General features: G+C 32.0%; 2 protein-coding genes across 4 annotated transcripts; one reads left to right on the forward strand and one right to left on the reverse strand.

Moving 5' to 3' along the window:
• Window positions 1–1,097: 1,097 nt before the first annotated feature.
• LOC110602241 (protein transport protein Sec24-like At3g07100) lies at window positions 1,098–12,336 on the reverse strand. 2 transcript variants are annotated; one of them, XM_043950941.1, is made up of 15 exons: window positions 11,937–12,336; window positions 10,099–10,146; window positions 8,811–9,911; window positions 8,558–8,696; window positions 7,347–7,537; window positions 6,593–6,700; window positions 6,264–6,467; window positions 5,485–5,716; window positions 4,811–4,960; window positions 4,486–4,642; window positions 3,909–4,036; window positions 3,501–3,823; window positions 3,234–3,419; window positions 2,039–2,279; window positions 1,098–1,551 (listed from the first exon to the last, which is right to left on the reverse strand). In XM_043950941.1, the coding sequence occupies exons 3-14, from the start codon at window positions 9,858–9,860 to the stop codon at window positions 2,046–2,048; spliced, it is 3,102 nt and encodes a 1,033-aa protein (XP_043806876.1). In that variant the 5' UTR covers window positions 9,861–9,911; window positions 10,099–10,146; window positions 11,937–12,336; the 3' UTR covers window positions 1,098–1,551; window positions 2,039–2,045. The 2 variants fall into 2 exon arrangements, with proteins under 2 accessions (XP_043806876.1, XP_021595399.1); XM_021739707.2 differs by lacking the exon at window positions 10,099–10,146 and having other exon boundaries at window positions 11,937–12,335.
• A 5,657-nt stretch (window positions 12,337–17,993) lies between these two features.
• LOC110602243 (zinc finger CCCH domain-containing protein 18) lies at window positions 17,994–22,135 on the forward strand. 2 transcript variants are annotated; one of them, XM_021739709.2, is made up of 8 exons: window positions 17,994–18,255; window positions 19,121–20,052; window positions 20,142–20,306; window positions 20,401–20,580; window positions 20,748–20,899; window positions 21,063–21,233; window positions 21,317–21,434; window positions 21,562–22,135. In XM_021739709.2, exons 2-8 carry the CDS (start codon window positions 19,130–19,132, stop codon window positions 21,629–21,631), a joined length of 1,779 nt encoding a protein of 592 aa, XP_021595401.1. In that variant the 5' UTR covers window positions 17,994–18,255; window positions 19,121–19,129; the 3' UTR covers window positions 21,632–22,135. The 2 variants fall into 2 exon arrangements, with proteins under 2 accessions (XP_021595401.1, XP_021595402.1); XM_021739710.2 differs by having other exon boundaries at window positions 17,997–18,255; window positions 20,823–20,899.
• Window positions 22,136–22,703: the final 568 nt, after the last annotated feature.

The following is a 22,703-nucleotide window of genomic DNA, read 5'->3' on the forward strand; positions in this document are numbered from 1 at the left end:
AATAAAAGTTTTGTTTTTCAACCATTTTCCACATGAAAAATAAATTTTTATAAATAAAATTACACTATGGCATCTTCATAACTAAAATTGATAAGTTATATAAAAATATAAATATACAATGATAATAAATTAATTATCCATAAAATAAATAACTAACACATATTAAAAAGATTAGAAGTAAAATAAATTTAATAAATTTTAAATTATGAAAAAATACAAAAAAAATTTTAATATTTAAATTAGAAAACCATTTTGTGAATTTAACCCTTTGTTTTTGCAATTTCTATAGCAATATTTCCGATGACTTTTGCTGGTAAAGCATATACATATGCATGTTGTGTGAACTTAATTAGTAAAAATTAACTAAAAAAATCAAGATAATGTTTTTCTATCAACTTAAAAAATTATCAAATACCAAATTCAAAATGGGATCATAATGTTCTCATAGTCCCACTACAAATTAATTTAGCTATAAAATCTCAAGTTGATATTCTTCTGCCAACTTTTAATCAAAGGACAATTGATCGAAAAAGATTATGTTTATGTCATTTTATATTTTAATATAAATATTTAATTTTAAATAAATTAATTTAATATTTACATTTCAATATAATTTTAATTAATTTTTAAAAATTAAAATATGAGAGTTTGAATATCATACTATACATAATATTTTATTATATTTTAAATATAAATTAATGCTACATATAAAAATAATATTAATTCATATTTATTTATAGTTAATTTTAATAATAATAATCATGATAATAATAATAATAATAATAATAATAATCTAACACCATCACCTTGACATGCAATTCGTTCAAAGATTATGCGGCTGCTTCTTGAAAGGACAGAATTAAATTGTTTGAATTGTCTGAGAGGAGAAGCTTAGCAAGAACAGGTATAGTTGGAGCTAATACGTGCTCTAGTGCATATTTTGCGAGATGGGCGAAATTAATTCCTTTTTTACATGGTCCATTCAAAATCAACTCGCAAATTTGGGCTAATGATAATAACAATACTAGGAGGATCATTCAACTTGAGAACCTGGATGATGAATAAATTGACAGTATTCAGTTTCCTAACAAAAGGGAGAATAGAAACTCTCCATTGGAGAGCCGATTAACCACATAAGAATTGCTTTTTCTGAAGAAATTGGAGCAATGTGCAAACGTACAACAATTTTGTAAGCAATGGATAACACCACTCTAGGCAAACAATTGCCTAACTGAAACTAAGAACTTTAGCTTTAAGAAAAAAAAAAATTGAACAAGAATATAGCACAACTGTACGAATTGCTGATAATTATTGAGCTATCAGATGCAAAATTTAATCAGGTTTTGCTTTTCCAGGTAAAAACTGCGCCACCATACTCGATCTAAAGTACACCTCACTCTAATTATTTAATCCTGTGATGCGCCAAACAAATTGTTTTTTCACAACCTATCTTCGATTGTTGCAACCACCTCAATTTTGAAGGAAACACATGACGAAGTTCAGATTATTTGTGATATTCATCACTCTACAAATGGGGCCCACACAATAATCCTGCAGATGACACATGCCAAAAGTAGAAAACTATCAACTCAAAATAAATTCCACACCATAATTAACATTAGCAACTGATCGAACATCAAGCTAATTCAACCAAGCAAGAATTCTGCAAACAGCATACACAGCATGAAAAATCAAAATCACAATTAAATGAATTTACGGCTTAACTTTTGATACTCCTAAACAAACCAATATAGGAGAAGGAAGTTTGACTGCTGGACATGACAATAATGGAGCAAGTTCCATACCCACATATTGATAAACAAAACTTCATAAAGTCATGATCCATAACAGAAAGAACACATAAAAGCAAAAATGTTAAAACAGTAGGTAAACGTTAGTCCTTTGTTTAGGGCTGTCTTTAACATAAGAACACATTCATAGCTACTTAATCTAAAACCAAATATGTAATGATGCAAAGATTATGTCAACTATCTTTGGTAGAAGTCTCCTCACTGAAATTGGCATAGAATACGCATACCTGTCAATTATGCATTTTGTTGGACTTGTCTATGTATTTGCAGCATCCAATCAACATAGCCATTTGTACCCCCAATTGCATCCTCCACAAGGTTTGTGAGGACAAGGAAGCCTTCTCTGGGCTGCTCACCTTGCCTTACAAGATAGCATAGTTGATAATATGAATGATCACTCTCTCTTAATTTCTTAAGCATCTGCACTAACTTCCTTGACATGTCAGTGTCCCGCTCGCCGAGTGTAACCTAATTACAATAAAAGGTGAATTACAGTCTCACAAAAAGCAGCATGGAATCAACAACTGAGAAAAACATTAATAACAAAATATTCTAGAAATAATAATCATGAATAGGGATCTCAAGAAAAATAATAAAAATAACATCCTTCACAGCCAAGAAAATGAAATTTAATTGGACTATTTATTACAAGTAAAAAGCAGCTTGCATCAACAGATTACGAAGTTTATGCCACACTTTCCTTTTTGTCCTAAGAAAACTATAGGGCTTCACATATTTACAATTTAATTCAGAATTTTCTTTCATGTTAATCATCAGAAAGCGTAACATAAACACCACCTTCATTATATACCTAATATCATCCACTCCTTACCTTCATGGATAAGAACCTAGAAAAGAAGACCCTCCATTCCACTTCATTCTTGATAGTTGACTCGCTGAGAACCATAAATATCCAATTTTCCAGACATAAATGCCTAAATCTCCATTTAAATTGGGGTCATGTTATAACAGCATTTAAGTGTTGAAGAATAAACACCATCAGTTGTCTTTGTACAAGATGATCACTAACCTAAAACTTCAATAATTCATTTGGATAGAGATAAATGAGCAAGCAGAAAAGGGAAACACTGATGATTAAGTCTTAATCCTTGTATGGATGTGCAAAGGGGATGAAAAGGAAGGTAAAAGTGAATAAGAGATAACCTCAAGACCCATATCATAACCTCTCAAAACAGGCCGATAAACAATAGACGTTGTCCATTTTATGCTTTCCTTTCATTCATGAGCATTAAATATCAATTCAATATGGCATAAGAACAATTTACTTTTGGTTTCCTTGCTTTCTTATCCATGGATTAAGACTAAATTACATCTTCCCAAACTCCAAAGCATGGTGAAAGCAATTGCGGAAATGAGCATAAGAATGTGATGCTTCGATGCATTTGATATCATTGGACATACCTTTGATAACTCAGCTGCAGCATCTGGCCCAAGTAGACTCATTGCTATATCAGGTGAAAGCATTCTACCAAACCATAAAACAAAGCGAAAACCATCATCATATATATAAAGGCCTCTAGAATCTAAGCTCTCCATTGTCAGTGGTAACCTCATGATGTTTTTGAACTCATCAGCTTTAGATAAAGGCTGCACATACGAAATTGAGATGCATCATTAATTTTTTATGAAGTCTAAATCATCACAGTGGGATGGAGACAATTCTTTTACCTTTAACAAATGATCATCTACACGAATCAAGCTAGGGTATAAAAGTTCCAACATTTTCTTAACAGGTAATGCCATCATTGTAAATCCCGCAGCACAACGTTCATCAAGCTGAACATCAGCATACCCTCCTCGGAGAGGGGTTGATTTACAAAGTGCTAATCCATACAATGGCAAGAACTTCAGAGACTTGGGATATATCATCCGCCCTCCCAGGCGATGCTGGACAGCATAGAGATTCCGGTATTCTCTTAAAGCTTTTACAATCCTTAGCTGTACAGAGTTTCGTGCGTCTTCCAACTTATGGGACAAAGTTTTTTCAATTGCTACAAATTATTTCAGTTAATTAGGAAACTTATTTGTATCAAAATCAAGATCCAGTGTAAGTATTAGCATAGAGTTCAAACATACCTAACCTACAAAACAAAGAAACCATGGCACCAGTGTCAGCCTGGCGATACATCTCGCCCAAATCTGTAACCACTGGAGCTGCTGCTGTGTGAACTCTGATACGCCTCTCTCCACAAGATGCAGTGTATCTTTTGATGGTTAAGAAAACATTAAAGCACTGTTATTCTGCAACTGAAAATAAATTGGCCTGCAAATTTAGATTGAGAAGACACATTCAAGTGAAACTGATACACAAAGTCAAAGAAGCAAGGCGGGTGAGATATCCTCCTTCCCCCCACCCTCCAACATCCAAAAAAAAAGAGACTCCAGTAGGAGACCCCTGAATTATTTAGAAGACCGTAACAATCCAACAGACATCATCCCTCAATTTTCTGACCAGGCCCAAAAACATAACAAATAAAAAGAAAAAACAAGAAAAAGCAAGTTTTATTAGAGTAACCAACTGGTAGTTCTTTTAGATTATGAATTATGCATGGAGGTGTTCAACTTAATAACTAAGTAACTAACACAAGCACACCATAGATACTAGCATTTAGCAGAGACAAATTTTATTATACGTTTTCACTCAAAAGGATACAGCAAAGCCACTTGGAAATAAACTGTTTGATTTGTCAACAATGTCTCTTCAAGTGATAACTGCATTGCATATGCTTTATCACAATCAACAACTGGAAGCGCTAGTAAATCTGTTGACCTTAGCATGAAGTTCCCATGATAAGATGTAAACCGAATCCCTGGAAATACAGAGCACAGGGAAAGAAAATCAGCTGTCCATCTATCTAGGGGATGAAGTAGAGAGTAAAAATTAGAGAGAGAAAAGAAATAGGTAATAATAACAAGATGCTTTCATGGCCATCTGTTTAAAATGCAGAATGTTCTGGGAAAGATACAAATGGACAGACCTTTTCCGCATCTTATTCGCATGACAGCTTCCCAGGCAGTTTCCCTTGTAAGATCCCTACCCAGCTCATGTTTCAACTTCTCTCCATGATTAGCTGATTGGAAACTTGGGTAGTAATAAACCTGTCCCCCAGTATATTTAGCCAGAGTCCCTACAAAAAGAGACCATCATAAAAGTTTAGAAGTGTCACAAATAAACAAATAATGATAAAATCAGATAGAAGAAATGACCAACAATATAGGCAATAGATTAAGAAAGTGTCTCCTTTTCAAACACGTTTTCACTACATGGTTAATAAGTGTAGGCATAAGACTCATAAGAAACAAAAATCTGAAAGCCCCACCCGTACTTCAGAATTTTTTTTCCCTTTCAGTTTAATATTCTAAAAGCGCCAACAGAAAGCAGAGAATGATAAAATCAAGATAGCATCAATTATGCAGAGCTCATTAAGGGCACAGAAGTCATCCAGTTAAAGTCCAATTAAAGGCCACATTCACCAGATATAAAATTCCAAAAGCATATTTCAAAATTCTCTATGGAAAATATTGAAGGAGTGGAGGATAAAAAACCATGGGAAGGTCTAATTTTGGTCACGTTAAAGTAATATATGACGCAAGTTAAGAAAAATAAGGTACCAATGAAGAGAAGTTATTCGAGTTGAAGTGAATATTATACCTATGGAAGCTATATCAGTGTACTTGTCACTAAATGCATATACATTAACTCCTATCTGGTACTTGGTAAAATCAGCTGCCATTTGCTTATAGAAAGGATCCTCTGGTATTCTTAAAGCATGTTCTTTATCTGTTCCATAAACACGAAGATCATCCCCACGCAACTTTAAGCGGCCAATACCAAGGGATGGCATCGTATTCTGGAAAATCAACAATTTTCCACCAAGTTGGCTCTGAAGACAGGGAGAGAGACAAGGAGAAAGGAGTTAGGCAAAAATGAGATGGATAACCAAACTACTTCAGAAAAGAATAGCAAGCAACACAACTACATTATCCCCAAAAGACAAACATAAATATGCCATAAATGAATATCTTACAAAGAAAAAGAAAAAAGACAGAGGAGTTCAAAAGCCCCCTTCAACCATCGGGACTATCATTTAGCTGAGTTGCAGCTGTAGGCTGTAGTTGCATCTAAAGACACTCAAAAGATATTTTCTTATACACCATTAGATTATTGCCCATTACAACTTGTTCTCCACTAGTTCAAGCAAATATTTTCAAGAAAAAGTTCAACATTGAGGAGAAAGAAGACAATAAAAGTGCGACAATAGCCCTATTATTTTTCTCCCCTTCATCGTATGTTGTAACCTACTGGTACATGAATGACCCAATGGGTTTCTGGACAGGACATCATGATTACAGGTACGTTAAATATTCAAATGAATAGTGAAGAAATACAGTATTAAATGTTAAAAAATTACAATAAAAAAGAAAACACACCATAACCATGAATGCTGCTTTTAAAGCTGGACCAAAAGCAGATTCCACATTCATGTTGTCCTGAAACATGGATGGTAAACTATCTAGAAATGCCTCAACAACGCTTCTTGATTCGGACAAATTAACAAGGAGATCATCAGGCAATGGAACAAATATGTCATCCAAATCTGAAACTACCATCATTTGAGGCTGCATCAATGATGACTGCACCAAAAGAGAAGAGGAGGGAAAAACAACAGGACTCATTCAGCTAAACAGTTAGCTAAAATGGGGAAAAGATGCATGAAGCATTCCAGAGCACCAGCTTCCAATAATTACACATCACTTGCCTTCATGTTGTAAAAATGTATTGTGCTGTCATAAGTGATAAACCCAATCTGCGTTCTGGGGAAGCCAGGTAAGTCATCCAAACAGGATTTAATAGTTTGGGCCACGACCTACATGAAATCAAAGGTCAGTATAAGATTATGAACAAAGCTGTGCATACACCTTCAGCTGAAAATGCAGAGACATGCACTTCCCCAGTGACAAGTAATGCTGGGATTAAATTAAAATTAACCCCTAAAAAGAAGAGATAAGAGTTTAAGACCTAACAGATCCTTTTGATTTGAACTATTATAAGAATCTACAAAAGAAAATAATAAAAAATTATCAAGCAATCATCCTAAAAAGATGCTACTTTTGACTTAATATTGGTTGTTGCAATAGTCACAACTAAAAATCTCCCCAACTATGTATTTACTTAAGCCAAGAAGTAAGGACATACTTGCATATTTAAAGCATGCCTAACTGGCACATCCAACATTGCAACAAGAATATGATCACAGTATACAATATGCATATTCTTAACACCATAAAACAAAATATACCTCTTTGTTCCTCTTGCATATGACCATAAAAATTAGCTTCAAATTGCACAAATGACACCCTTACTTCTCATGAGTAAGCAACAATCAGTTATCAGAAACAAAAAATCACATTTCAGGATTGATTTTAACCTATGTTTCATCCAAACACAGACATTATAGTTGTATAAGGGTAAGATGATTGGTGAAGAACTACTAATCTGCTGAAAGAACTCACCTCAATCATGCCACTTCTTACAGCCGATATTGAAACATCAATGAGAAAGAAATATAATGGTGGCATTGGAGGCCGCACCATATACTCAGTTGGAGCAACAAACTCCACACTACCCTTTGTAAGCTCAGGTCGCTGGTCCAAATCAACTCTTCTGCCAGTGGCATCTAAATGGGCAAAATACTCACCAGGAACTAAAAATGGTAGTTAAACTTTGATCAGCACTTTGCTTGTAACTACATAAAGATACTATAAATGTATGCCATATTTAGCACACATCAAATTTAAAAAGAAAAAGTATCAAGCCCAAGCACTATTAAAGAAATCTATAAAAGAGAAACTGAATCAAGCAAAGCACATTTAAATATTTAACCAATGAAGTAGGTGGCAGAATAAGAGGACATAATTGAACAAAGTTACTTTTTTAACAGTTCCAAATGTACTACAGCCAGTTTCTAAAAGGTTGTTTGAAGAAAAAGAAGGGTGGAAAGAACCCACCTTTTCTACAATTTTCAGGGAGAATTGGCTGATGATCCCGCATTAAATTTTCCATCAATTCTCTCTATTTTCCCTCTTATTGCAAAAAGTAGAAAATCTAATTATTTCTTTTCTTTCTTTCCTTTCCCTCATTCCACCCTATGAACATATTTTAAACTTGACCACATCACATAAAGGAAAAAATTCCCTGGACAAAGAGATATTGTGAAATTGGATTTTATGACATACTAAGATATCACCATCTAAGCTAAGGAAATTAATGTCAAGAATTTATAGCATTTTGCATCTTTTACTTCCACAAATTAAAACCATATATACACCAAACCACAACCCTAAACATCATCCTACAAAAGCTACTAGATGCAGGTAAAGACAATAAGCTTGAATAACAGACAACTCCAAAGAGTTGGATATGAGTGGCTTCCTATTTCACATTTTACATCTGCACAAATCAATAGAGTAAAGCCAAAAATCTTCAAATGGCAGAGGCAGATTCAAACAGCACCATATAAGATCCCATCTCATTAATTAAAATTAATAAGGAGAAAATTAAATTTAAGTTTCTCATAAAGATTTTTTCACAACAGCTGAATTTTTTTACACGTTAAAAAAAATAGCCATATGTAAAATCTCAGCAAACACTTAAGCCTCCTTTTGCAGACAGATTTTGTTTCTAGCCCCTGTATCTACATTTATCAGATTATAATTTAGATTACCATCATTAAGTAGAGAACAGATGTTGCAGCGCCACTTCCTTCCAGCATCTGTAAAGGTTACATATGGATTCACATATGTACGACATCTTCTACAACGAATAATGCCTGTTGAAACAAAATTAAGCACTGGCACCTCCTCCTGAGTATAAAGAAGAGCAAAAAACAATGAGGATTGAAGATGAGAATGCTTCTCAAATAAATTACAATTATAGCATGTCAATTGTCAATTCAATTTGATTGCAGAGACACTAACCCCACCCGGAGCTTCTGCAAGAGGACAAACAACTGCTCCAAGAGGTAAATGCCACCTTGAAACCAAAGACTGAGAATTTGGTATTGCACCAGTAGTCAGCCGTAGATATCTAGGATCACAATTCATGGAATATGCCTCAGGTAATGGAGTCGGTTCCACATCACCATCCAATGGCCTTGGCAATGCTTTTGGATCAAGTCCTGGATCTATTGATCCTGGCATAGACCCAATAGAAAGGGAGCTGAAATCTTCCATTAACCCTTGGATGCCACCTACAGGAGGTACAGGGCCTGGCTGTTGGATTTGGTCCCTTGAATGCAGGCTAAAAGAGGCAGCTACTGGCGGAGGTTGACCAAAACCTCCTTGGTGAGAAGAAAATTGGGAAGATGGTGTTGTTGCAGGAGGTAAAAAACTTCCTTGTTGAGCTTGAAAATGAGACTGTATAGGAGGAGCTTGTGAAATTGCAGTTGATTGCTTTATATATCCAGGTAAAGGTGCCTGAAAAGTGGCTCTAGAAGGAGGATATGACGAATCTTCTGGAGGAAAAGATGGCTGCAAAATGGGCCTGGGAGCAAACAATGATGAATCTGATGAAGATTGAGGAATATTGACATTTGAAGGTGGAGGAGATCCCATTGGAACTGAAGGCATCTGGGGCAGCTGTGGACGATACAAAAGTGGGGATGATGCCTGACCAGCAGAAGGTGGAACCGATGCTTGTTGCCCAACAGGAGGAACTCCAGCAGAAGGAGCTTGAGGAATAGTAGGATATTGAGGAGTTGGGAAACGCTGGAAGGGTCCAACAGCAGGGGGAACATATGATGCCGGTGGAGTAGGTCTAAAGCCAGAGGTCTGTGATCCACCAGCTGGCGCAGATAATGAAGAAGGTATTGTTGTTTGAGGAACTGCAGGAGGAGGAGCTCTAATGCCAGGGGCCTCTGATCCAACTCTAGGACCAGATGATGAAAATGGTGTCATAGTTGGAGCAACAAATGGTGTAGCGGAAGGTGCCATAGGAAAATTTGGACGACCAGGATTTTCAGTCCCCATGGCTTTCAACAAAACAACCTCGTCAGTGTTGTATATCTATGCTTCCATAATCTGCCAAGGCAAGGAAGTTGCCATAAAATAACATAATAATGCAACCCAGTGAGTCAAAAATTACAGAGGAAGGATACTCCAGCATGCTTTAGAGACAAAAAAAAGGTGAAGCAATTAATTTATTTGACAGAATCAAAATGCAAATAGTTGACATATCATGCACAACCAAACCTGTTCACAAAGTTACCTTCAAATACTAACAGCTCTAAAACACACCCATGCTGACATTGTTCAACTGGAAAATATAAAAATCAATATTTTCAAAGACAGGATTAAATTGTAACATATCCAATTAAATTAGAGTTCCAATATCATCAACACTCTACTCACCTAGCTTCAGCACATGCATTGAGCAACAAATGATGTAGTTTTATCAAGCAAATTTTATTTCATGGGGTCGATAATCATGCTTCTCACATATAAAATGGCCGCAATATAAACTTAAACAGCACCCTTTTGTTATCCCATTGATGCAACTTACAAAATAATAACCAATCCATGTCATGTGTGGTTTGATGTGGAATTGTGGATTGTTTGCTTCCCTTTCATAATTTTTCAAAAGGATCTGAAATAAAATATGCCATTAATCTCTTCTAATAAATGAAGAATGCAGAATAAAACTATTCATCACTTTCAAACCACTGACATGGCATTTCAAATTATGCCACGCCTAGGTGGCAACTTGCAAGGAATTATGGGGCCAGTATTCTGTTTAATAGTAGTTTAAGCACTTAAGTTTATATTCAAAACCAATACCCATAAAATAAATGATTACATGCCTTCATTAACATATAATCAGTAGATACAGGGAAAACTTTCCCTGTATTAGGAGTTTTTTTTTCTTCCCGTTAACTTGGTTTTTCCACTCCAGAACAGAATGACTATGTGGTTTTTAACCTTTACCACCAAGAAATTTTAATGGCAAGCATATTTTTTTCAAGGATCATGTAACTTTTATTTATCATTGTATGGCATCTAAACACTAGCAAATAAATCACAGTGAAACAGGATAATTAGTTAATACCCATCACTATAGAACTTGATAGCTAAAAGTAAGGTTTTTGGATAAGCAAATATGATAGAAAATAGCACAAAGTGAGTAACAAATTCGCTGTACAACTGAATCCTTTTACAAAGGAAATGAAAAAATGAGAAGGTTGAGCAATTTGCTTGTTTCCGCTGTACCAAAAACTCAAAGAACTAAGCAAATAAAGATATTTCCAGTCTGCTAAAGTCTCTTCCATTTCCTTCCTCCAGACATGACAAAAAATCAGAGAAAGGATAAACTATGAACCACTCCCCTTCTTTTTCTCTCTTTTTTTAATGTTTCAGCCTATGCCGTTCAAGCTCACAATTCATCGAAAATCAAACCAGTAGCTACTAAGGAAGTCCCATGAAGGAACAAGCCAATACCAGCAATTCTCTAACTTAAGAACGCATCAGTCCATTAACTTTCTTTTTTTCATCTTTTCTCAAGGATTTGAATCAAAGAAAACTATAGAATTGCAACCCAATCCCCTTCAAAAGCACCTCAACCCAACCCCCCCTCCCCCTACCAGCACTTTCACCAAAAAAATCAAGGAGTTCAATGCACTGTCCCTCTTAAATTAGTGGAAGCCAAAAAAAAAAAAAAAAAGAAAGAAGATCAGTTATCTGAATCGAGCTGACAATCTGTAACCTCAAAACTAGCATATATTAGTAACATTACATTGTGTAAATTGTTTTTGATTCAGCAGAGATAATAAATAACCAAACCATTAAATATGAAGAAATCAGTTATATTAGGGACTCAAATTGAATAAAAAAAAATACATAAAGAAGCATTCAACTTATAACTCTGTAATTATGTAAGCAAATACATAAAGCAATGATCAAACGATTCATTGAAATTCAAACAAAAACTACCAAACTAAATGGAGTCAGCAAAACACAAAACTGAAATTGATTAGAAAAAGAAAATCCAAGTTAACATAACCAAAAATCAAATACAGCAAACAAGCAATTCAGATTAGCTCTAGTAAATACCTGACACAAGATCGTGTAAGGAACAAAACTTTGGTGGCCGTGTAAAAGAATGAGTAGAACAAATAAATAATGTTGACAATGTTTATCTCCTTCTAAGTTCGATCTAGGGAGAGAGCACGGACAAAAAAGAAAAGAAATATATAGAGAGATAGAAAGCAGGATTGATTAGATCGGAAATTGGAGGGTAGAAACCCTAGATCCAATCAAATTAGAGACAGAGAAGAGAAGTATAGAATCTTGAGGAGAGTGAGAGAGAACACAAAAACAACTCATGCAACACAATTCAGAGATGGACCGGCTGATTAGGAGCATTATTCTTGTCGTCGTTAGATCCGACCCGTTCTATAATATAAATTTGGGTTTGCCGTGATCGATGTGGATCTCATTTCTATCCGAAGTCGACACCGTTTCATGCCTGTGTATGTGTATTTGTGTTGCGAAATACTAATGCGTTTCCAGTAATTATTAGACTGTTTTCTAAAATATTTTATATTATATATTATTTCAACAAAAATAAATAAATTATATATTAAAATATTTCTATAATAATAAAGTTTGTTTTTCAATATACATTAAACGTGAGTATATAAATCAATTATAAATAATTTATTATTTTTTAAAAAAACTACAGTTTAAAATAAATAAAATATAAAAGTAAATATGTTCTTATGAGACAAAGAAATATAACGCAAGATTGAGAAAAGGACACCAAACTTTGTAAATTAAATAATAAAATTTATATTTTTTGAAGTCATATAAAATTATTTTATTCTATTATGATTTTTCTATAATATTTTTTATATATAACGTAAAAACATTACGTGAATACTTATATTACCTTGATATTGAACTAAGAGTTCAATTGGAAATAACTTACCAACTCATTCAGCGAAATCCAAAAGAAATATTTAAAAAAATAATAAAAAATATTTTAAACAAGGCCCATACATTAATGGGCTTGTAGGTTGGTCTCGGGCCAGGTGTTAACGCATAAAACGTTTAATAGGAATCAATGATATCCTTTGACACAGGATATTACAATTAGAACGGTTATTAAAAAAATATTTTTTTATTTCAAAAAAGTAAATATTTTTTTATAATATTAAAATTAATTATAAATAAATTTCTATATTTTTACCAATAATAATAACATAATTCTCAAAGTGTAATATAAACCAACCTAAGAATGTGAAACTAAATTATAAAGTTCCCTTGAATATAAAAACTAAAATGTTAAAAATAATAAACTAAATTACACAATTTCCATAAATTATTCAAACTAGTGAACTGCCTTATGTGTCAACATCATATATTGATTTTTGTTCTAAACATATGAGATATCATTGAAAAGATGTAAAAATATAAAATTATAGCATACATAAGTCAAACAAATAAAAAATTCTAAAATTCTAAAAACTTAAAAAATCAGTTTGAGTTGGCTCTTCAACTCAACCAAAGAAATAATACATGTCGCTCTCTCATTATCCTAAAAGAACGATCACTTGTTGATATATTTATAGAAAATTATTATAATTTAAGTTAAATTTCTCAATCGAAACTAAAAAAGATAAAATAACAAACTAAAAATATAATAACAAACCGAAAAACAAAAGAGGGAACAATGTCGGCTAAGACAAATAAGAAACTATCACTTTCAGGAGTGAAGGAGCGAAGAGTAGCTATAAAAAGTACATGCAAAGTCGGATAAGGTTGAAAAACGATCCCAACATCTAAAAAAGAGAAGACCAAAACCTCCACAATCGAATCAGATACTATCTCAAAAGTCAAGATAGGTCGCCCCTAAATCCAACCACACAAACATGAAAGAGATATACCGTGAGAATATGAATCTTCGACGACTTGCTTTTACCAATAAGTTAAGAAGTACATATCTTAAAGGCAACCTACAACAAAAAAAGAAACAATAAGAAGGGAAACTCCCAAATAAAAATACAATATAAGAAAAGTAAATTCTTCCTTACAAAAATACTGTCCGTCTTCAACAACATAGGGAAAACACAAATAAAAAAACTAACTACAATTTTAAAGGGAGTAGAAATTCACAAACAAAAAAATAAGACAGAAAAAGTAAATTCTCCCTCACAAAATACCGTCCATCCTTAATAACATAAGAAAAATACAAACAAAAAAATTAACTACAATCTCATCCAGAGGGAAGAGAGTATAAATCCACACTTGAACAAGAAGAGGGGAGAGAACTCTGGTAAAAAAAAAACCTCTTATCTCAAAATTTTCAGAGAAAACCTCCCTAAAAAATAAAGGAGGGCATTTTATATATAGACTTAAAAATATACACAACTCTACTTCATATTATTATATAATATTAAATAAGTAACTTACTAGCCGCCCAATCAAATCGGGCCATAACAAGACAATATAGTATTTCATCTTCATATGTTCTTCGTAATATATTGGCTAAATATATATTTATATTTTTAAATTTTATCATAAAAATAGTGTTTCACTTTTAATTTAAAAAATATTTCCTGACAACCATAATTTACTTAAAAATATGATTAATATATATTTTAATTATATATATATAATTCAGTCACTTATATTTTTATATATATATAAATTATCATCATAAAATAAATATTTAAAAAATATATAAATAAAAATATTTAATTTCATCTAATTTTCAAAAATCTGCCAATTAAAATAAGTGTATGCATTTATTTATAAATATGCACTTATATTTAATAAATTTAAATCAGATCTAAATCACTGTAGAAAGTAATTTAAAGAGAAGAAGTGTACAAAACTATTATGAAGGATATATTATATTTATTTTAAATTGATAAATTTAATAACATTGATAGTAAGAATTTAAGAGAAAGAAAATTTTATATAAAATTTGATAATTAAAAATGTATTATTTATACTACAATAAACATTAAATAATTTATAATAAAGTATTGTATAAAATAAAACAACGAAAACATGCCAAAGTTACGTAATTGAACTTGAAATGATTTTAAAATAAAATTAAATTAAATTCTGAGTAAATCATATAGTATAATTCGGTGGTCACCTTAGCAATATGTCTATGTTTTATTTGTCCATTCAATTTTTATTAAAATTAAACCTTGGCCATCCAGTTTTTTAATTATGAAACCAAATATTAAAATATAAATAAGACTGCAGTCTTATAAATTAAATAATATTATTATTCACATTAATAAATTAATTATAAAATTTTAAAAGTATGTAATAATTTTATAAGGATAACGTGAATTTTTTTTCATATAATTATATATATTAATTTATAAGATTAAAAAAATATCTGGGGATATGGTGGCCCACCATCATAATTTTGAGTAGCTTCAGAAAATGACATGCCAACCAAATACATAGAGTATGCATATACCTCTTATCTTTTTGTCTCCTTTTATTTGTTTATTTTCTTTTTGTGCATAATATTTTTTTAGACTAAAAAATAAAGATAACAGATTACGTTTCGCATTCACATGCTTAGCGTAGTAGTAAATACATTCGAATAAATTTGAGAGATCTCAGATTCGAATCTTTCATTGTCCATTTAAAAAAAAATGACGTCTAATTATCATAAATTAATTAATCACCACCTATCTAATTATTATTAATTTATGTTTTATAAGAGATAATTATAAAAAAAATTAAAATATGATTTAATATGTTTTTAAGTAGAGTTATATATTTTAATTTATATAAAAGATTTTATATTTTCATGCTACTATTAGTAAAATAAAATTTGTTATTTAATATTGTTAAATATTATTAATAAATTATAATTTATTTTTTTATAAAATTAAATTATAGTTTTTATATTTTTAAATTTAGTATTAAGTTTTATTGATTAATAAAATAATTTTTTAATTTAAACTTTATATTTTTTATTACAATTAATTTCTATATTTTATAGATTGTTCTCTAAATGATGTTATTACAAATAATTCTTTATATTTATAAATTAATATTTATATTTATTAATTTTAATATTTTATATATGAAAAATAATAAAATAAAATAAAATAAAAAATTAAATCTCCATCTTATGCTAATTAAATAAAGAAATCACTGAGAAGAAAAAAATGAGATGAGAAAGAACTCTTTAAATTTTAATTTAAAAATATATTGTGTTAATATTTTTTATTTAATTTTTATTTTATTAATCTATTTATTAATATAAAATATTAAATTTAATAAAAATATGTGAAATCAATTTATAAAAATATAAGTATTTATTTGTAAATAATTATAATATTTATGAAACAATTGAAATATACATATAACTAAATAGATTATTTTATTATACAATAAAACTTCATAATTAAATTTATAAATATATAAATTAAAATATATGTTTTATAAAATTTTAAAGATTGAAATATAATTTACTTTTATAAAAATAATTTTTTATTAATTTTTAAATATTATAACAATATTTATTAATAATTTATTAATTATAATAATAGTAATAGTAATGATAATATGTAGGGATTTAGATAAATACTCAAGAAGTATTTTTATTAAAGAAATTTAATTTTAAATGGTTGAAAATCTTTATTAGATTCTATATTTGTATCAGATGGTTTGTTATAATTTACTCTGATAAATTATCAGGTATAATTTATTTGAAATAATATTTCTTTTTTTTAATAAAATTTTATTAATTCAATTAATAAATTTATTTGAAAAAAAAATAATAATTATAATAATAATTGCAATAATGCTTAATGTTTAGTTTTTTTCTTTTTTTAATAAAAAATGTCACTAGAAATTTACTTATTATGGATTGGAAACTAATGAAAGAAACTGGGAGTTGGCATGAAAGCAACATCGTAATCATCTCCACACCGGAAGGACGAGAATATAATATAACCTCATGTGAAGAACTAAACCAATATTATATATTTAATTTAATTTATATTATTAAAATAAATATAATACATCATTAACGAATTTGAAAATAAGATAAATATTATCATAATATTTATTTAAACTTTTAAAAATTGATTATGCAGTTAGGAATGAGTGGATAAATTAAGAAAATAAAAAAAATAATAATTAATTTGAAATTAGATAATGGATTCATCTCCCTATACATAAATTATTTACAAAATAAAATAAAATAAATATTGATATTGCTTTAACTCAAAATCCTAAACAAAGGAGGTGGAGATAATGATATATACAACAGAAAGGCCCGATTCTTACTATAAAAATAATATTAACTAAAATTATTTATTTTCTAATTATTATTAATTGACTAGTAAACCCCCGTTTATCTCTCCACTTGAATAGGTCATCACTCTTAACTCATTTTCCATTCTTGCCCTCCTCACCTTTCTATTCACTGTTTTTTTTTTGTCTCCCACTCCATCTTACTTGAAGAAATATAAGTGAATATTCATTTTTTATTAATTAAAATGAAGAAAATGGGGAAATCTTAATGGCTACCATCTAACTAATCTATAAAAATTTCATGATAATAAAATAATAAAGAATTTGCATGAGAGAGATTGCGTATACCAAATGCATACGTTGTTGTAATGGATCCCACCATTTGCAGAGTGGTGCTCAGTGAGTGAGTATCAATGTCTGCACATTTAAGGAAGCTTTTATTAGCTTCTTACAAGACAAAATAAAATCTACGTCTGTGTTCTCCCAGGAGATATACACTTTGCCGACATTTTCTAAATAAATTAATTATACCAAGACTTGCTTATTAAAGATTTTTTTTTTTAATTTACAGGACTTTAATGCTGTATGGATGGTAAAAAAATTATTTTTTGTAATTTTTAATTATTAATAATATATATATATATATTTTTTTGAAAGATAGATTAAAGAATTTTGTTATGGATGTGAGGTCGTTTCTGTAATTTGAGTGGGTTGAAGCTGTTTTAATCCATCTCGAAAATTAAGGGAAAAATATTTAGCCTTTTTTTTCTCAGTGGCTTATAAAATCTAGACGTTTTGTGATATCTAATGAAAAGTGGAATAAAAAAGTCTAGTGCTATAGTGACCAGTAACTCTTGTTTTAATGATTGATTTTCTTTTTCTTTTTTTTTTTTTGAAGTGTTTGTAATCATATATAATTAACTGTGCTTTGCAAATCAAAGAAGTTTTGTGTTTCTCAAGTATAAAGTATAATTTCCGTGGATTTCCTTCTTGAGAACAAAAGGCTTCAGAGAGAGAGAGAGAGAGAGAGAGAGAGAGACAGAGAGAGAGTATAGAGACATGGAGTTTAAGGATGTTTTCTTGTTCTTCTGAGACGTATCTGCTTCAAAACTGAAATTGAAAGATTTTGTTGGTACGTTTGATTCTATTGTTTACGTTGTCCTTGCCTTTGGTGTTTATATGCACAGCCATTTCATACAACGTTTTGCTGTGGTGTTTTAATTGAAATTTTATCTGCAACTTTGTTTTCTACTTCTGAATTTCCTCCCGTGAATTATGTATTTTCTTTTTACCATTTTCCCCCTTTTCTGTTAGTTCTTGAAGTTCGTCTTGATATTTTCTCTGCTAACTTGTTTTCTTCATGTGGATTTCTACCCATGATAAATTGTTTTCTGCTAATGGTTGATTTTAAGCATAAGTGAAAAATTGGGTCGTTGGAAAGTCAGAAAGCAGATTGAAATCTTGTCGATTAAGCTCTATCATGTTTTCTCTTCTGGGTTTTGTAGACTGTAACAAAAAGACATGTATTTCTTTGGCACACAGTCTTAGGTTTTGCTTTTGTTTCTTTTATTCAAAAGCACCATGTTGTTTCTTCATGTTTTCATCACTTTGCTCTGCAATATGCTAGGTTTTTGTATCCCCCTCTTTTTCCTTTCCTTTAAAGCATGCCCTTTTTTAAAAATACTGAATACTGTTCTATATTTCCAGATTTAAGTTAAAAAAAAAAAGGTTATTTCTGATTCTGATAATGTTCTGGTTAGGATGACTTCATTTCTTTAATTTTGTTTCCTTTTGTTGTTCATGAGACAAAAATATACTGCAGGGATTGGATTTGCAGAATTCCCCCCCCCCCCCCCCCTTTTTTATGAGTTATTTTGTGGGTTTTACTAGATCTGCGACTAGTTGTGGCAGCTTAGATTCTGTACTTTTTATTTTACTTTTTTTCTCTTCCATTTTCTGGTCTTGAGGTGTTATTTCTTTTTCTTCTGCCATTGCAGTGATGCAAAATGGATTTTTCAGAGCATACAAGGATTGTGTTCAATAGAATTAAGAAACTGGAACCAGAGAATGTTACTAAGATTATAGGTTATCTACTTTTACAAGATGGTGGTGACCAAGAAATGATTAATCTGGCTATGAGTCCTGATGTGGCTATTCAAGAAGTGATTTATAAGGCTAAAGCTGAACTTAATCAATTAGCCCTTAAATCAGCAGCATCTCCAATATCACCATCCATGAATTCACCACCTATTTCAGATCTTCCCCCACAATTCACTCCTTTCTCCCCTGTTTCATCTCGGCCTTTCTTGTCCCCAGCAGCATCCTTCCGACCCCCTTCTTCCTATTGGGAATCTCAAGTTTCAGCTAAGCATAATTCAGATTTTGTGTCTACGGGTTACCTGGATTCTGTTTCTGAGCTCCAAAACCAAACCCAGTTCTTGAGTTTGGAGGATCAAATTGAGCCTGTCAACTTGGGAAACATGGGATTTCCAGTTGACTATTTCTACTCAGATGCTGCACTTGGTGGTTTAGGTGCAAGGGCAGGTCGGCGGTATTCAAGCTTAAATGAATTCCCAGTTAAGACTTGTCACTATTTCAACAAGGGTTTCTGTAAGCATGGAAGTAACTGTAGGTACTATCATGGACAAGTCTCTGAGAACTTTCCTCGAACATTTGATGCTATCAATGAAGATCAACTTTTCTCACCAGGGTCACTTGAAAAGTTGGAGTCAGAAATCATAGAGCTCTTGAGATCAAGAAAAGGCAATCCTGTTTCAATTGCTTCTTTGCCAATGCTATATTATGAGAAATATGGAAAAGTTCTTCAAGCAGAAGGGTACCTCACGGAGAGCCAGAGACATGGGAAAGCTGGTTATAGCTTGACAAAGCTTCTTGCTAGACTGAAAAACAGTATTCAGCTGATCGACAGGTGCAAATTATGAGCTTCTTTTGGGTTCCCATTTATTGATCTTTGAAAATGAGAATATTTAACTAGTATATTTTCTTGATGCATTGCAGACCTCATGGTCAGCATGCAGTACTTTTGGCAGAAGATGCTTCAAAATACATGGATCGGGGAGACAGAAACGACCCTGGTCCAATTGTTAGTGGATCACGGCAGATATATCTAACTTTCCCAGCTGAGAGTACTTTTACAGAAGATGATGTCTCAAACTACTTCAAGTAATTCTTTAGTCAAGAAACTCTTGGCCGGCTGCTTGCCATCTACGTTTTCATTGTGCATTTGTTACTTATTGTTTTTGGATTTTATTTGCAGCACCTTTGGATCAGTTGAGGATGTACGGATCCCCTGCCAACAGAAAAGAATGTTCGGTTTTGTAACGTTTGAAAGTGCCGATACTGTGAAGATGATTTTGGCAAAAGGAAATCCTCATTTTGTTTGTGGTGCTCGAGTTCTGGTGAAACCTTATAGGGAAAAATCAAAGCTCATTGATAGGTAAAGTTAAAAATTAAAATTATAGCCTTTCATGTTAATATAACTCTGCCCACAGCATCATATCAGAAACTTACATTATGTTTTAATGGTGAAACCTTATGTTTTGAGTTTTAGTGGTAGAATTTTTAGAACAAATTACAGCAATATTTGGTGTATTTTCTTTTCAGAAAAAAATATGAAGTTGGATTTAAAATTTTAGAGAGAACTTGCAATTCTCTCTCACAGCCAAAGTTTTGGTGCAGGAAGTATCAAGAGAGAATGGAGCATCCATTGTATTTCTCTTCTCAGTATGCAGACATAGATGCTGAGCTTCATCCAAGTGAGTGAGATCTTTCAATCATTTCCATGAATGAAGATAAAATCATGAAATATTGATGTTGCTAAATCCATTGAATTCTTTGATATGCTGTGAAACTGAATGCATAGAAAGTAGTTTTATTTTTTGCATGATGGCATCATGTAATTGTATATTTTGCTTTTAGTGCGAAGAGGATATGAGGCCTCAAGGTTGCTGAGGAAACAGCTTATGGAAGAGCAGGAGCAGGCTTTCGAAATTCAGAGGAGGCGACTTGCTGAGTTGCGAACAGCTCGGAAGCCAATTTATAATCAGTCCTATTTTGGCTACTCAACTGAGGGGCTTAAAGTCCCAGAAGGTTTGCAACCTCTGCTTTCACACGCTTTTACAATGTCTATGTAGTTTTTGTGTTCTTATTCCTGTTTTCCATTGTTCTTGCAGATAATTTCAATTTGCCATCGTCGGACCATATTGGTTGTCTGCTTGATTTTCTAAACGGTGGTTCAGTAACTGATGAGGCATTCAGGCATTCAGAGACCAATTACATGGACCCTGACAGGTAAAAGTCATCTTCTGTTAAATGTTAAGTTCATGAATTCTAGATTATGCAGAGCTTCCATTCTCTTGAGCTTAGATGCTTGTCCTCTCTCAACTCATTATAGTTTATTTTTACCTCTGCTGTGCAGTCAAGGACTTAACTTACCAGAGAGCCCATTTGCATCTCCAATAGCTAGCAGCATTTCTACAGTCATATAGATTCAGAACACAGAAGAATTAGAGTTAAAAGAGTAACAAAGGCAACAGCAAAATCTTTGGTTTGATACATCACGGCAACTCTTTTGCGTTTTGTTTCCATTTTCCCTTTAAGTTCACCAAGATTCACAGCAAGTACAGAACGGCTAATGAAGAAGCGAGAAGCAACTACTAACTCGTTACACGGGGCAAAGGAAGTAGCAAAGCAGAATATGGTTATACAGAATACGTGTAAGAAGCAAGGCAAGAAGGTTTTGAATATTTAGTTGCTAAGATGTAATTAGTCTTTAGCAGAAGAAAGGAATTAGAACATGATGAAATGACTTCAACAGAAGGAATTTGGTAGTTGGCTTATACCAGTTTAGCAAAAGTTTGTAGTTTTGCCATTTTTTGTTTACACGGTGGGCATGCTTTTGCCTTTTTCAATAGTTGCTCGCCTGTAGGAAGTTGTTTTTCTTTTTAATTTGTCTCTGTCCATTGATTTAATGCCTCTAATTTTTTCTTCAAGCTCTGCATTCTTAAATTTATACCCATGATGACACATTAATGTGTCTAATCAGTCACCATGGTTTTGACAAAAAATAAGGTGTCAATTCATGGTGACGGAGCACAAGATTGGAGATTTGGATTGGAGGCTGAATCTTGACAACTAGTCCTTAAAGAAAAGAAAAAACAGGCACAGAGTACCATAGAACAACTTATTGAAATCGGTTTAATACATGGAAAATGGAAGGTTGACTATGTTGATGCCACATATTCCACAGCCAAATCTGTGGTGGATGAATCACCAAGTAGGATTTTTGTTATGAATTAATTATTCAAGACCATCCATATCATGGCAACCGGTCAATCAAGCACAAGCTTACCGTTAAAGTGGAGTTTAATTGAGACAAAGAAATAAAAGAAAAAGAAAAGCTTGAGTTTGATTTATTACCTTGGCATGACAGCGTCTTTCATGTGACGATGATAAGACGAGAGCAAACCGTGGCATTGAAACTTTCGTCTTTACAAATTGTTAAGAAAACAAAGCACATCCTCTGCTCTCCTGTTCAAAGTTGTCTCATTGGAGGCAAGA

The sequence above is a fragment of the Manihot esculenta genome, chromosome 15, assembly GCF_001659605.2.
Source record: "Manihot esculenta cultivar AM560-2 chromosome 15, M.esculenta_v8, whole genome shotgun sequence".
NCBI classification, from domain to species: domain Eukaryota; kingdom Viridiplantae; phylum Streptophyta; class Magnoliopsida; order Malpighiales; family Euphorbiaceae; genus Manihot; species Manihot esculenta.

Bases quoted from the DNA above. Each gene is read 5' to 3' on its own strand.
- LOC110602241 (XM_043950941.1), bottom strand. From the start codon at position 9,860: ATGGGGACTGAAAATCCTGGTCGTCCAAATTTTCCTATGGCACCTTCC. The intron at 4,643-4,810 runs GTCTGTCCATTT...CTGTATTTCCAG, and splicing joins GCGAATAAGATGCGGAAAAG to GGATTCGGTTTACATCTTAT. The intron at 3,824-3,908 runs GTATGTTTGAAC...AATAATTTGTAG, and splicing joins TTCTTTGTTTTGTAGGTTAG to CAATTGAAAAAACTTTGTCC.
- LOC110602243 (XM_021739709.2), top strand. From the start codon at position 19,130: ATGGATTTTTCAGAGCATACAAGGATTGTGTTCAATAGAATTAAGAAA. The intron at 21,234-21,316 runs GTTTGCAACCTC...TTGTTCTTGCAG, and splicing joins GGGGCTTAAAGTCCCAGAAG to ATAATTTCAATTTGCCATCG. The intron at 21,435-21,561 runs GTAAAAGTCATC...TCTGCTGTGCAG, and splicing joins AATTACATGGACCCTGACAG to TCAAGGACTTAACTTACCAG.